Genomic DNA, 15,404 nt, shown 5'->3' on the forward strand with positions numbered 1-15,404 from the left:
TTTTTTTTTTTTTTTTTTGTCTCCTGCTTTTATCCCTGGTTGGATAAGGAAAGCTATGAAATTGTTTCTCTGGAAATACAGAAATGCATCATCCAAAATCAATGACTGTTTCTATCGTATTGGCACTTGCAATTATCCCACCAGCAGTCTCTCTGATGACAAACCACTGTAGTGAAAACCCCATGGTTACAATTTGAAGCCCTCACATGCATTCCAGTTTCACGAAAAGATCTCAATGTACAATAAATTTTGTTGTGGAAAATACCCACCATGCAAGGTGTGTAGAGATGATGACATAACTGTAAATCCCTATCATCCCAGTTTTAGTTTTCATGGAGGCCCTTCCTTTTATCTTCTCCCCCAAATTCAGTGGCAATCATCTGCTAGGATTTATACCCCAAGCCTCATTCAAGAGAGAAGCTGGCCCTGTAGGGCAACCAGCGGCTATCAGAATGTATCGATTTCATAAGCACCATAAAGAGGTTAGCACGGTATGTCGGGCGGCAGGGACGGGCTGTGAGTACAGTTCTGATGAGCCATACCTAGCTCCTTCTGAATGTTGTCAGGGATTCCTGTAATAGTCTTTCTCCTTTTGACTTTCTTCGGTCGTCTTACCAGAGTGTCTGAGTATATGAGAGACCGCCGAAGGCTGGCCTGGCGATCGAAATTCTCCCCTAATGTAGAGTAAGTAGAACAAGCAAAGCGATGTTATTTTCAAGCAAGCTGACACCATGCACTTTCTTCCAGAAGCTTGTTGTAAAATGATAAGAAGGTATTAATGAGGTTAGCCAGTCATATGATGATGAATGAATGCTGAAGGGCAAAAAAGGCAAGAAAAGCACATTATCATCAGAAGGCTTTTTTCCAACTCCTCTATGTATGTGTCCTGCCAAAGGAGGCACCTTGGTTTTATTTTCAAATAAATGCAAACTTGTAACACTCTGGAAGGGTGACTCTGTGTTATTTAAAATATGGACCATTCTAGAGTGTTTCACATAGTTCTGCACACTGAAGCCATCCCTTTCATCAGTGCGTGTACAGTGTCAGCACAGACCATGTTTAATTCCTCTGGCCACCTCCAGTGATCAATATAATGTCATGTTCTATGTGATGGAACAAATAACTAACAGTTCTTGTTGGATAAAGAGCTTTTTCTTCAATCAAAGAGGCAGACAATTTGGATAGACTGTGGAAACTGTTATGGTGTGAGCTACAACTACAATGAAAAAGAAAAAGCCTTATAATGATAAAGTACTTTTATCACAACGAGACCCAGTAGCCCTGCTGCTGTGGAAGCCAAACTGCTTTTCTGTTTTGTGGTCACATTTTAAAGTTGATCTTAACTCAGACATTGAAGGTAATGTTCCAACTAAACCCAGAATATCACATCCACAGGCGTATTTTTCGTTCTAGAGTGTAGGTAGGTGCAATGAATACACTATGGGAAACTAGAAGATAATAAAGCACAAGTTACTGATGGGTCTGATGCTTTAAATTACTGGCCCATTTAAGAAAGCTCTATAATACCACCATTGTTAAATGGTTATTCTTGGTAAGTGATTTCAAAAATATATATACACACACAAGTCAGGTACTTCTGTTATTCCTGTGCTGAAAGAAAAATGTAAACACATTCACTCTTCTCTGCAATGTTGACACACATTCAAAGTTGGTCTGTTGTGACCCTTCTATTTTAATAGGGATGAATTTTGAATAGAAATTTAATCAAAACAGAGGATGAGAGATCTGAATCATCCAAATATAATTCATCTATTAAGCAACAGACTTAAATACATATTTGCAAACTTTAAATTGCTGACAACTTTGTTCCTAAAGAAGAAAAAAGGTAATGACTGAGAGAAATACCTGAAGTCACCATCACTGTAGTAAATGGGACACCAGGAAAATGACATCCACAGCATTTGTAAGGGGCAGTTATGACTAACAGTCTACTAGTTCCTTGTAGCAGAAGGAAAACTTGTATCAAGGATTAATGAAGGACAAAACACCCGTGTTTGCAATTAGTCTCCAACTGGCTTCCAAAACAAAAACAAGAGAAAACCACTAGAATTCCAAGGAAATTAAGAAGCACACCATGAGAATAGACATTTAGAACATACACCATTAAAGGTACCAAACTCCCCATCTTGAATTGTGACCTTTCACAAAGGACTGTCCTCTTTGATGGACCATCCACTTCTTGAAAGTACACACCATGACTCATGTCATGTATCTTAGTGTGAATACACCTCAGTCAACGGCTGACATGGTAGTTGTTTAGTAAATATCCACTGAATGGAGATCCACTGAATCACTCCCTTTTACTGAAAAATGGTATTAGTTCATCATGGTTACCACGGAGAAATAAATGTATTCAAACACCAGTATAAAGCTTGTTTGTAAATACTGGTTAAATAAGCTTACCCACATGTTTATCTTCCATGTGGGAGAGTTGTTACCTCCATAGCAGGTTATGGAAATAACTCATGTAAACTGTGTTTGTTTTTTTCTCTTTGGGCTTTCTCTTTCTTTCTTTTGGGGTGCCAAGTCCCCCAGGACTATGATTAAAGGGATTAAGCTGATTTCCAAGCTGGCAGCTCACTGTGCTAATTTCTACCTCTGTGCCTGCCGGGGTTCGCTCTGGATTTGAAATAACATACTTATCATCATTTCTTTTCACTGCTAAAACTGACTGACACCCAAAGAAAAGTCAGGGCACACCCAAGTAAAGAGGCACAGGACAACTCCCCACAGGAAGCTACATCTTATCTCAAGTCTTCTAGGGCTTTAGAAATAAGTCAGTGAGAGCAGCAAGATAGACTAACCTATGTTAAATGGGCTGCTAAAAGTGAAAATTTTAAATTTAATGTTTCTTTGTACTGGTATATTAGAAAAACTAATCTCATCATGTGTATGTGAATACACGGATCCAGACAATGGATCAATAAACGTAGGATTATATTTCATTTAACTGATCACTCAGTTAAATGTAAGTTGCATTTCAACATAACTTATATCTCTCATCTTTATTGGTGTTCACCTTTCCCCTCTGGCATTCTGAGACCTTTTAACCTCTATGAGATTCATATTCACTTAGATACCAAATACGAGAGAATTAAGCCTCAACAAAACAACACTGTCTCCTATTGTGACAGTGTATTTCATGGCAAATAAATCTTTCTTCCTGAAATTTTAGTCACTCTGTTTTAGATTTCCTAACCTGTGGTAATGCATTTTACCCTAATTCCACTAAGGATTTCACATTTCTTAGCATATATCCTATACTATTATTTTTTGAGGCATTTAATCATATATAATGACATTTCTGCTGCATTCAATCAAATATTGTAATGCGTCTTCTTACAGAAAGTATGTGCCCATATACTTCACAAGAAATGAACATCATGCTTTATTCTGAAATAGTTATTTATATAAAATCAACTTTAAAAAATAAGTTCAAGGTGAATGAGAATCACACTCAGAAAGATCGACAATGTTCATTGTAAAGGAGATGGATTAAAGTGGCATGACATTCTTCTAAGGTTTGTTTGTGCCTACTAACTGGGAAAATGCAGAGGGGATTTAAAATGATTCATGTACTTGTTTATTGAATTACTCTGGAATTCAAAATAGAAGTCTAAATGTAATTTTTAAATGTTCTCAATGGTTTTAAAAAATTCTTCAATAATTATCGAAATTTTATCAGCCCTTCCACAAGCTCACCGGTGCTATGGCAAAAAGCTTTTTAACAGCAGCAGACTTGGAAGTATGTAAGTGCTGTAGGTTTTCATCCTCATGTTTTATGAAAACTCATCCTTATTGGGCATCTGAATCTTTTAGCTTCTCGTCCTTAGACTTTGCTGCATATGTAACTGTTCACTAATGCTGACTATTAGTAATCTAATTCTCGTGAACACACGCTCCAGTGTGACCAGTGTGTTCCAGGTACATTTATTGTACCTGCCTTAAACCACTGGCCTGTACTCTTTGTGGACTATAAAGTGGCAACACAGAAAAATGTTGGTATTTTAAATAGCTCTTAAATTGGTGAAATACGGTCTGGGAGGTTTTTATACCTTGCTATTTGTCACTTTTATTATCACAGATGTTTAAAACCTCAGCACATTTGAAATTTCACATTTTTAACAATTCATATTCACACTCCAGCTTCATGTAATGGGTTTAAGAATTTTATATTCAGAAGGAATGGATTTTTATTGGAAGATGGTAGATTTCAAATTATGGAGATCAAAATATAATTTTGTCAAGCCAAGTTAAAAAAATTATAGTTACTGCTAATTCACTTGATATTTTTATTTCAAGTATTTTTTCCTTTTCCTCCTTGAAAATATAAGGAGGCAGAAAAATCTGTTCTTCAGAAATATCACAAAACTATTATCTCTACTTCTACAATTACTGAAAATAGTCCTTTAGAAGGAAAATAATTTTTTTGTTATCTAGTACCACATTTAGAAGATGTTCCCATATTATCAAAGTATTTTGTAAAAAGCAATTCAAGTAAAAAAGACACACACTGGGCCACTGACTTCTCTGAAGTCAGCCTTCAGTGAAGACTTCTAACCTAGTAATCAATCGGTATTTTACATGCACACACGTGTGTTAGCATTCTCTTCATTTAACAAAGAAAAGGAAGCCAGACCGTAGTGCCGTCGTTTTTCCCTCTGACATATAAATGAAATGCTGGGCAGGCAGCAAACCAGAAGGAATTCTCCCAGGTGCATTTTGAACCTGTCTACAGTGCAAAGCATACCGGTTATATTAATAGGAACCATGTCAGCCTGGACTGCTCGGGCTTGCTGTCGCATCTTCTCTTCTGGGGTTGGCAAGGGACGTGAATTGGTCCAGTTCGTTTGAGTGTTAAGGTCAGAGAAGTCACTTGAGGTTGGCGTTTTAGATCTCCTGATGGAAACAAGTCTTTCTTCTGATGAAGAAATAGAAGACTGCACGGGGAAGAAAAGAGAGAAGCCATAGTGTGTAAATAGCTGGCAAGAACATTTAAAAATACACTTCTTACTATAAAATAAAAAACGTGAACTGATTTGAAGGAAGCAAAAAAACAAAAACAAAAACAAAAAAAACAAAAAACAGGTGACATTTCAAAAAAGCGGTGGTTTGCAGGGAAGCGGCTTGTCATCTTGGGCAGGACCCCATAATGTGTGTGTTTCCCGTACACCTCAGTCTCAAGCATGGGGGACCGCAAAGGCTTAGCTTTTTAAATTCTCCCTTTTTTTCCTAAATTGACGTGGTTGAATTTAGTTTAACATTTGAAGCCAAAGAAACACCATGGCTTGTGGCCAAGAGTTCCCACTTTTATTAAGATTGAGTTTTGCTCCAAGTCATTTCTAGCACCTCAATCTCATTTCTTTTAGACGCTGACCCCAAGGAACATTTCTGACAGAACAGAGCTATTGTGCAACTATTTGTGCTGCTCTGAAACCATTTAGGTAGAGAAAAATCAGTGTGAAATTGTTAAGATTCTAAGAAGCTGACGGAAGCAACTGTGGGCCTTATCAGAATTCCATGAAAATGTCCCAGTGCTGTCTGTTTGGATACAGATAGACATCCTAAGTGGGAGCAAAGGGGGGGGAGGGGCGGCATTCTTCAACCCCTTTCTGCCCACAACATCTCAGAAAGGGAAGTTGTCCTGGCAAGCACTTTAGGAGTGCCTTCACCACAGCTCCACGGCAGCTGGCTCCACGAGGGTATCTTAAGAACTTGGGGGTGAAAACAACAATGAAAGGGTAATGGACTATTGTTGGGAAATGGCCCTTTATAATTACAATAACTGTGTATCGTCTGAAGTATATCTGTAAAGGGAACCTTCTCCCCCATCAATGATTTAATTATCCTGAGATCGTTACATGGGAGTGGAAGAATAAACACTGAAATCTTTTCCATTACCTTTCAGTTTTCAGAATAAGTTTTCTTAGCACCCTCCAAAGTTGACCAATAAGATTAGGTTTTTGGAGGGATGGAGCTGGGGTATCATAAGAAATGTGTGAGTTTATCAAAAAAGTTACAATAAGTGTATCAGTTTCTCAAGTTGGAAGTGCTTAAACCACCATCCATGAAAATAAAGTATTTAAAATTCTACCTGAAATTAATTACAAATAAATTCAGTGAACCTTCCCAAAGATAGCAGTTGTGCAGCCAGCACCCAGGTCAACCCCCCTCGTTTCCTCCTCCAACCTCAGGCCCCTGATCTGACAGTCTGATGTCTTACACCATCGCTTCCTCTGCCTGTCTTTGCACATAAAGGGGGTCACTTTGTAGGTTCCTTTTGCAACGTTCTCCTTGGAGGACGTTTGTGAGGATTTAGCTATCATTACTAAGCACATGTTGATGTTTTCTAGATTGAATCAAGCTTCTAAGAGGACACTGGTCAGAAATGTATAGAAATGCATCAGTTAGAAATCTCAGACAGAACATGTGTTGCTGTTTACTGATATTGAATAAATCTTGTTGTAAAACATTGTACCTGTTCTACAATTACCAGAGTTCCACAAATCTGAATAGGACAACACAAGAGCAAAGGAAAGTGGTGTGTAGTGGGGACCGGACGGGACCCTAGAATAAGAGCCGGGAACCTGATTCTGTTTCACTTACACTTTGCAGGTGGGCCTGAGGCTATTCCTGCAATCTGTGGTTTCCTTTGCTTTAAAAGGAGGATTTATGTCCTCCGCATCCCATAAGGGGTTTTCTCAGGACTTAATGAAATGTTATCTGTGCAAATGTCTACAATAACTAAATACCATAAACATGAAGGTGTGCTTTTGGAAGAAAAACCATGAATTGACAAATATCCACATTTTTTCTTTTATTGCAACATGACTAACAATAATAAAGGCATTGTGAAAATAAAAAAGTATAAACCATGTAATACATCGCCATATATTTTTGACTTCTATAAAGTGATCATGAAGTTTCTTTTCCACCTAAAGAAAATGTGAAGTGATGTTAGTCACTAACCTGGCAAATAAATATACTTCTGTTATAATGAGCATAGGCTGCTGACATCTGACTATGATACTGAATTTCATCACTTTCATTCATGTTTGATCCAATATGGTTAAAACAATTACAGCTTCTCAGGTTCTTGAGAACAATCAAAGGGATTTTTGAAGCAACAGCAGCAGTAGCTACTAACACATACTGCTTTTTGCAATTGTGATGCTCTTGTTAAATTTCATGTATAATACATATTCCTTACCTGTAAGGTGCCGATATACACCCACACAACGACACACAACCATGTAAATGAAAATTAACTGTAGCTTGAGAATGCCATGGCAGTTCACAGAGCTTACATGTCTGAGATGCAATCTCCACCTATTAATTAGAAGATTCCTCCAATTTTCTGATCTAAAAGTAATTTTTCATGAAACCTTGAAATATAGCACAGATTTGGAAGGTGACAGGAAACAAATCCTAGCCAAACAGGTTTAAAGGACAGAAAAATAAAACTGGGCGAAGGCGCATAAAAGGCATGGGGACCTGCTGCGGATGGGGTTCCCTTTCCTTGTGCTAGAAAGAGAACCCCCTTTCTCCTGTGAAGGAGAAGGCTAAGCACTGTCTTATGGAGGTTGGAGGTGTGTGGGTGAGTGTCTGTCTTTGCGTTTGTGTCTGAGTAGCCCAATAACCTTTCTTTTAGTGGACTGACAGTGTCAGAATCAACAGCTATCACAGTGAACCAATATGTCAGTGCTGCTCATGGCCACGAGGCAGCCACCGGCGACAGCTCGGGTCTGACATCTGATGAAGTGCCATGAAATGCTCCCTTCCTTTGCAAAAGAATTTGCCAGACAAGCACCAATGAAGTCACAAGCAAACATGATTATTGAACAGTGCCACTGTCTTCTAAAGAAAAGTAAAAAACCAGAAACTAAAAGCAATTGATGAAAATATAGAGCAATAGAACTCTTCTATATGGTTAGTTTAAATGTAAAATGCTACAGCCATCTGGGAAACATTTTGACACTAGACACAACCCAAATATCTGTGAACAAGTAAAGGGATATGTCCACAAAATGGTTATGAATCAGCAATAAAAAGAAACAAACTACTGATCCACATAGCAAGAATAAATTTCAAAGACATGCTGAGGTAAAGAACATAGGCACGGAGCACACGCATACTGTTTTCATTTATACGTAACTCCTGAATAAAAGATAACCTAATTTGAAATGAATGAATGAATGAATAACCAGGATGACAATAACATCCAGAAGGATCTGACTCTTATCCTTCCTAGTATTTATAAATATACAGCAAGGGCACAGGAAAACCTTCCAGATCTCAAAGGAATAACACATGGTAATTACTCCATTAAAGTCGATTTTGTGATGCTCTGGATTGATAGCGTAGACTCTTAACTGGCATCGCAACATGTGCCCTTCTGCTCGTCCTCTGATCTTCCTCCCCCCATCCAACAGTCTATTTTCAACATGGCAACCGGAAGAATCATTTTAAAATAAAAAGTCAGTCCACACAGCTCCCAGCCAAATTCTCTCCCATCCTTACGATGACTACGTGTTTCCCTGGCAACCTCTGATCTCATCTACCACTGTACTATCTCCTGTTTATTTTACTCTCATCACACCATCTTGCCTGGAACTCCTTATAGCATTCCTGCTTTAGGACCTTTAAAGGCACTTGTTCCTTCTACCGCCAAAATTTGTCTATTATGAACCCACCTTTAGCAGCTTCTTTGCTGTTTGGTGCTTTCTTAAGAGACCCTTTCTTCTTAAGTCTTACCTGTTTGTCCTACCTAAAATTTCCACTGTTTCTCAATACTTTACATCCTTTTTCAGCACCTACTCCTAGTATGCATGTATTTAAGTTAGTAGTCTTGTTTGTCTCCTCCATGAGAACTTAAGGCCCAGGAGGCTTTAAATCCAGAGAGCTGTTTTGGAATTTTAATTAAAATGGTTCACCATTTAGTAACTAATTGCTATATACCCTGCCCTGGGCTGTAGGTTATGCAGGAACTGGCTCCTCATTTAATCTTCACTGCATTAATTATGTTTTAGAAATAAGGAAATGAAATAAAGAAACTATTTGCAAAAGTTCACAACTGGGATTTGTACCCAGATCTGACCTCAGAGTCTCTGATGCTGAATAGTGTAAACAGAGCAATATCTGCAATAAATGATAGGAAGTCACTTAGTATCACTGAAAATTTCTTGGAACCTGGTTCTTAAAAGCAAAAGCATGAAATAACAAAAGCAGAGTCTCTAGTCTTATCATTTCCTTGGCCGGGACTTGCCCCTCATCAATATTACATGGAAACAAGGTTAAACAAAATAATCTTGAATGAAATGATGCTATCTGAAGAGCTGCCATACTAGATTTTCTCATCTAAAAATAACATCTCTACTTAGTTCTCTAAGAGGAAAAGCTTTTGAAAATCTGTAGAAACCAGCAGTATGGTAAGTGGACAGAACAGTATCCTCTGGAGTATATCCCCGTAAGATCAGCTTGCTTGCTCTGTTGTTTGCCAGCTCTTAAGTTTTGAGCCACTCAGTCTCCCTGGTTGAGCACAGAGAATTCAAGTACTGTGGTCATTTTTCATGTTAATGGAATCCCTTAATTTAGGGATCTTTAAATGTCATTTAAAGTTGTCTTGCTTTCAGAATTTAAATGGGCTTACAAGACAGTCGATTAGTCAATTATGCTCAGCAATATCCAATACTCTGGTGCTGTAAGGGCTGGAAAGCCAAAGTGAAACTAAGGAAGCCATGATTTCCCATTTAAATTGCTTAATTTAAAAAGGGTAGTCGGGGCCCTGCCTGGTGACACAACAGATTAAAGCACGGCACTATGAAGCTTTCCACAGCCATGTAGCACTAGTTAGATCCCAGCCAGGGAGCTGACCCACATGGCGTGGCAGACCTCTCCTGTCTCATCCACTGCTCCCCTCCAGCAATGTACTTTGTTGATCTGCCTGTTCTGCTCCCCACTCTGTCTCTGGTGAATCCTCTCACAGCCCCTGCACCTCTGGCCTGCACCCCAGTTTTGTATGCGTAAATAAATAAATCTTAAAAAAAATAAAATAAAAAGGGAAGTCACCTGCCAAATCAGGTGTAGCTTTGTGGATTTTGAATGCTGTAAATCCTGCATTTCAGAGAACACTTGGTCCTATCTAGAAATCAGACAAGTGGACAGTGGCGCTGAAATATGGTCTCTGGTAGATGGCCAAGTTGCCAAAGATGAGCTTAACTGTTTAATTCAGATTCACCCAGGTTTTTGGCTTAATTTATTACACTTTTAAAAATTAGAAAGCCTATTTATATCCGGAGCTAAACATGGCATTCAACTAGTATTAAAAAAAAAATATTTAGAACAGATAAAACTAGACGAGCACTATTAAAGAGGCCATCAACATACCATCCAGTCCCTTCTTCAAGATACTCAGTCCTTGATGTTTTTCCTTCCAGAGTTAGATCTCTTTTGATTTGAGACTTTGTTTTTATGACTACAGATAGTTTTATAAGGTGTCAATGTATCTGTGGTCTTTTGGGGGGGCTTTGAGGGGAGCTTATATGCTTTCTACCTTACAACTAGCTAAGACATGAGACATGCCTACTTATTTCTGTCCTCTCCTTACTCCTTCTTCCCTCATGGATTCAACACTCAATTCATGGCCCATCCAGCAACTCTGGGATGGTGTCTAGTTATTATTAAATAAGTTCAGTTGGACGGTCTCTCCTACGCAGTACATTAGTTCCTTTTCTACAAACGCAGTTTTCTTTTTAAGAGTTTTAGACATTCTTACCTATATGGGAATAAAACAATCTATGGATTTAAAATTTCACACATTAAATGATCTTTTCCTTAAAATAAAGATAATGAAAATAACTTAGATTGTAAATGTTCAATTGATAAATTATTCATATGTTGGTTTTTCATTATAATGAGTACTTTAAGAACTCACTACCCACTCTTGACTTAAAATATTAGCAGCAAGTTTACCTATTTCTATATTCCTCCTCCTCCCTATCTCCCCTCAGATAACCACTGTTCTGAATTATGTATTTATTATTTTTTGTTATGTATGTTTTACAAAGGCAGGTTTGCTCTGACTTCACAAAAACATTATTTTTTTTTTTGGGGGGGGTAACATTCCCATTATATTTCTAACACATAATCATGCTATGTGAGCCCAGAGTTCATTCATTTCAGTGGGGTACACATGCCATTCCATTTCCACATGGATTTAGCCATTCTTTTTTTTTTAATAAAGATTTATTTATTTATTTATTCATACAGAACTGGGGTACAGGCCAGAGATGCGGAGGGTGAGAGGATTCACCAGAGACAGAGTGGGGAGCAGAACAGGCAGAGCGACGAAGTGCACTGCTGAGGGGAGCAGCGGGCGGGTCAAGAGAGGTCTGCCACGCCATGTGGTCACCTCCGGGGCAGGTAGAGATCGAACTCATGCAGAAGTGGCTTTAGCTTCTCAGTGCTGTGCTTTAACCCACAGCACCACCAGGGAGGGTCCGGATTTAGCCATTCTTTCAGTGATAAACAGTAGGTTGGAAGAGATGCTCTCTCTGTTATATTTCAGCCATTCACCCCTGCCCCCCACCCGTGGGGATGGTAAGCAGAAAAGACTGCAGCTAAGACTCCATTTCCACACTCTTGCTGGAAGAATCTGTAGCTACTGAGCTATAAGCCTGGATTTAAAAACCGGGTTCATTTTTGGGGGTGATGAATGTGTTCACTATCTTGATTAAGGAGAGGTGAGTTGTACATCTTATGTAAACTGCATCTCAACAGTGCTGTTTTCAAAAGAGAGGACTCAGTTTCAGTGTTTCTTACAAGCTATGTGATCTTCAGGAAGGAAAGTCATCTTTCCAAGGGAGTTTCTGCATCTGTGAGGTGAGCACCATGGTGCGTGGGTGGCAGAGAGTGTCAGACACAGCGCACTTAGAGGTGAGCCCAGTCTCTGCCTCCTAAACTTCCCCACGTGCCAGGTGCTTAACTCCTAGGAATATGGAGATGGGGATGAGATGAGAATGTCCCCCATTCTAGAAGCGAGGCTGAGTGAACAGCCTTACCACAGTGTAACGGATGCATGCAAGAGAAACAAACATTACTAGAGACACCTCTACTGGTTTGAATGCATAAAGGCCTGGGAATGACCAATTTTCTCATTCTTGTCTGCAAAGGTACAGAGTAAATAGGTGCCACAAACTAGAGGTGTGAACAGTGGAGGCAGTGCTGACTCCTCCATGTTGCCCTGTCCTGAAACAATAATAGAGAAAGACCCACCCAGTAAGCAAGGACAGCTTGCTTATGATCTAGGACCATCATAAATGTTTCCTAGCCTGGAAGCTTCTCTGGGGCAGAGACCATGTCCAAGTACTAAGAACAGGGAATTCTTCAACAGATTTTGGGGAAAGAGCATAAATGCATGAATAGCAGATCAGCCAAAGGTGGAATGAAATGACAACAGCAGGCATAATGAGAAGAAGAGGGGTGGAGCAAGGAAAGGAAACAGTTATGGCGATGTCTGCCTCCCTACTCGTCCTGCTACAACCTGGCTGTGTGAGCCTGGGGATGGGCCTTCCTATTTCAGAATCCATTCACAGGTCATGTAAGTGATAGCAATTATTATCACAAAACCTTGGCAAACTAGATATGTTCTGATATGTGTTGTTATCACTCTAAATCCAGAACTGCTATGGCCACATGTTTATAACCTGTGAAAATGCAACAATCAAATGTTTTTAGTAGTAGCTGAGGCATCTCGAAGTCATTGCAGCTAAGAATGACTATGTGGAATTCTATGTGGGTGGAATGAAAGGCTTAGACTGAATTGGGAGAGGGGCCAAATTTTCATAAAAACAGACATTGTCCATTGAGTCATTTTCTTTGAAGTCTGATTTGGAGCCAAGCAGTTTAATGATACTAATCATCATGATATGAGCACATATCTACATGCCCCGTGCTAAGGATTTTACACACCTTAATTCACTTCAACCTCACAACAACCCTCTGAGGTAGGGAAGGTAACCATGTAATTTATTTTCAAAACCAGAACACCTTTGAAAGTGAAAGGGGGTGCTATTAATAATTACCCAGGATAGCAGCTGCACCCCAGGACTGTCCTGTGCAACAAGAACATGTGGTTTATGGCTCTTCACAGTTGAGGAAACTTAAGTTCACAGAGGGAAGCCATTCATTCGTGTCCACCTAGACAGGACAGGGGGAAAGTGGCCCCAGACCAGAGTTCTCCATCATCCTGACAGACAAGCCTCCCAAATTTGCAGCTACGGAGCAAGGTCCTTTAGTCTTCTTCAAAGCCCTCCTTTGATTTAAACATCTCTTATCAACAAGGACTAAAACAGAACCTAAGGTGACAGTTCAAAGAATAAAAAGTAAACAGAAAATTTCAGTCTCTGCCAATACCATGAAAGCCAACAGTTTACTGCCATAAATCCCAGACTAAATGAATCTGCTTGGGGGTAAATTTTATACAGGAGATTGAGTCACTCATAACTGACATCCTTTTTGCTGAGACAATGAGACTTCTATGAATGTTTCCCTGATTCAGGAATACATCATCAAATATAAATAAGCCCCAACAAAGACGGATGGGGAAATGTCCTGTCAACTCAGAGGAAGTAGACTGACATCTGTAACTGATCTTCCTCCAAATACTGAAGAACCAATTTGGCAGTACTTGGTTCACACAGAAAACTGAAAAACTAAAATTGTCATGACTTGAACAAAATTAAAGCAACAACTTCCTTTTTGACTTTACGGTTGCAAAAAAACAAAGGTATTTTGTGGGATTTCCAAATCCCTTCACAGGAAGATCTTTTTCCTCAATACGGCATGTTTATTACTACTTATGTGACAGACACAACATAAGCAGCTGGAAATAGCTCAAACAATTTTTGTTCTTGCTATATGCCTCATCACCATTTGAACGACAAAGGTATGTTTCATTAGCAAAATACCTTTGTCCGACCATAAACACAAGTCCTCCTTGGTAACTGTTTTGCACTAAGGTGATTATTCCAGAATAAACAGCTATCCCCTACGTTCTCTGTTCTAATTTATATGTCCTTAACCTTTGCCTTATCAGCAACTCTCATTTTAGGAGAGTGATTGTACCAAAAGCACAAAACAGATGCTTGATATCTGCTAACTGCTTGTGAGATGTTTTCCATTCTAAAGACCTGTTTGGATGCTACAACAGCTGGGCTTAGGCACTGGGTGACTCCATGTCCCTGACTCCATCCGGTCCATCCTGTCCTCCATACCCCCAACTGTTAGCCGAGGAACTACAAAGAAAAAGGTGTTTCCAGTACAACTCCTCTTCTCGTTTGACTTCTGCATACTCTGGATGTAAAATGACCACTGTTAGGGAAACTTTTAAGAACATGAATTAGTAGGTGTTTTGTTTGAACATGAAGTCTGCTGGTCTTGGTGTCTCTTTCAGTTACTGGATTCCCAACTGACTTAAAAGGCCAGTTTGAGCATATACTGGTTTCTGTGAAGACTAAGATCACTTCTGGACTCTGCATTATGGTTCTAAAGGTCCGTCCTACTGGCGTGCACCGTGGGGACCACCGTGGGGTGATTGCTGACCGGACGGTGAATACTCAGTTCTCTGCTGTCCTCACTACTCCGTCATTTCCGGCTTTCCAGGTTATGGTTCCTGAACTCAGCTTTCTGTCGCCCTCTTGCCTCCTCTTACTCCCCTTAAAAGAATCCTAAACCAAAACAGAAAACAACTCCTCAACTTTTTATTGGTATTGCGTTAATTGTATAAATTGACTTGTGTCCTGGTTCAAATCTAATTTGTGATCTTTTGTAGTATAGAAAGCTGTTGCATGTTTATCGTTTTTCACTTTTCTTATTAAATTATTCCTGTTCCTTTGTCTGCTATAGTAACTTTTTTCTCCTGTATATTCTAACTTGCTCTTATAGATAGCAAATTTATTGATGTTTAAAATTAATTGTATACCTTGCTATAGCATTGAGTCTGCTTATTCATAATCATTTCAAAAAATAGCTTTTCTGACTGGTTTATACTTGTTTTCACCAAGTAGCTAAACTTAACTGTATACAGGGTGATTGTACAATCATCATTCCCATAGTTTTAACTCTTATTAGAATAAAATATATTATTCTAATAATTAGAAAAGCTTTTCTAATTGTGCAGCTAGTTCTTCCCGTACAGTGTAGTGATAGTGACAGTGACCACCCCTGTCTTCTGCCCTGTCTATGTTGATGTGAGTGGCTTATTAAAATGATGCTGAATTTGACATTAAGAACGAAGAGTCTGAAATTTAAAATGATGTTGAATTTGATGACATGGCAGATAAATTTTGTTTACATGTAAGTATCTACTTGTCTGTTTAATGAGT

At 39.1% G+C, this 15,404-nt stretch overlaps 1 protein-coding gene across 2 annotated transcripts in view; it reads right to left on the bottom strand.

Annotated features, from left to right (window-relative positions):
* LOC101627895 (NHS-like protein 1) overlaps window positions 1-15,404 on the bottom strand; it is a 118,988-nt gene that overhangs the window by 16,602 nt on the left and 86,982 nt on the right. Inside the window, exons 4-5 of one of the 2 annotated variants that reach the window (XM_004674127.2) lie at window positions 4,772-4,961; window positions 543-674 (exon numbers count right to left, since the gene is read on the bottom strand). In XM_004674127.2, the coding sequence (XP_004674184.1) occupies window positions 543-674; window positions 4,772-4,961 (322 nt within the window). The remainder of the gene's footprint in view (window positions 1-542; window positions 675-4,771; window positions 4,962-15,404) is intronic. The other variant, XM_012729138.1, reaches the window with a different exon arrangement.

Source organism: Condylura cristata, unplaced genomic scaffold (assembly GCF_000260355.1).
Source record: "Condylura cristata isolate star-nosed mole 26May11 unplaced genomic scaffold, ConCri1.0 scaffold00001, whole genome shotgun sequence".
Classification (NCBI taxonomy): domain Eukaryota; kingdom Metazoa; phylum Chordata; class Mammalia; order Eulipotyphla; family Talpidae; genus Condylura; species Condylura cristata.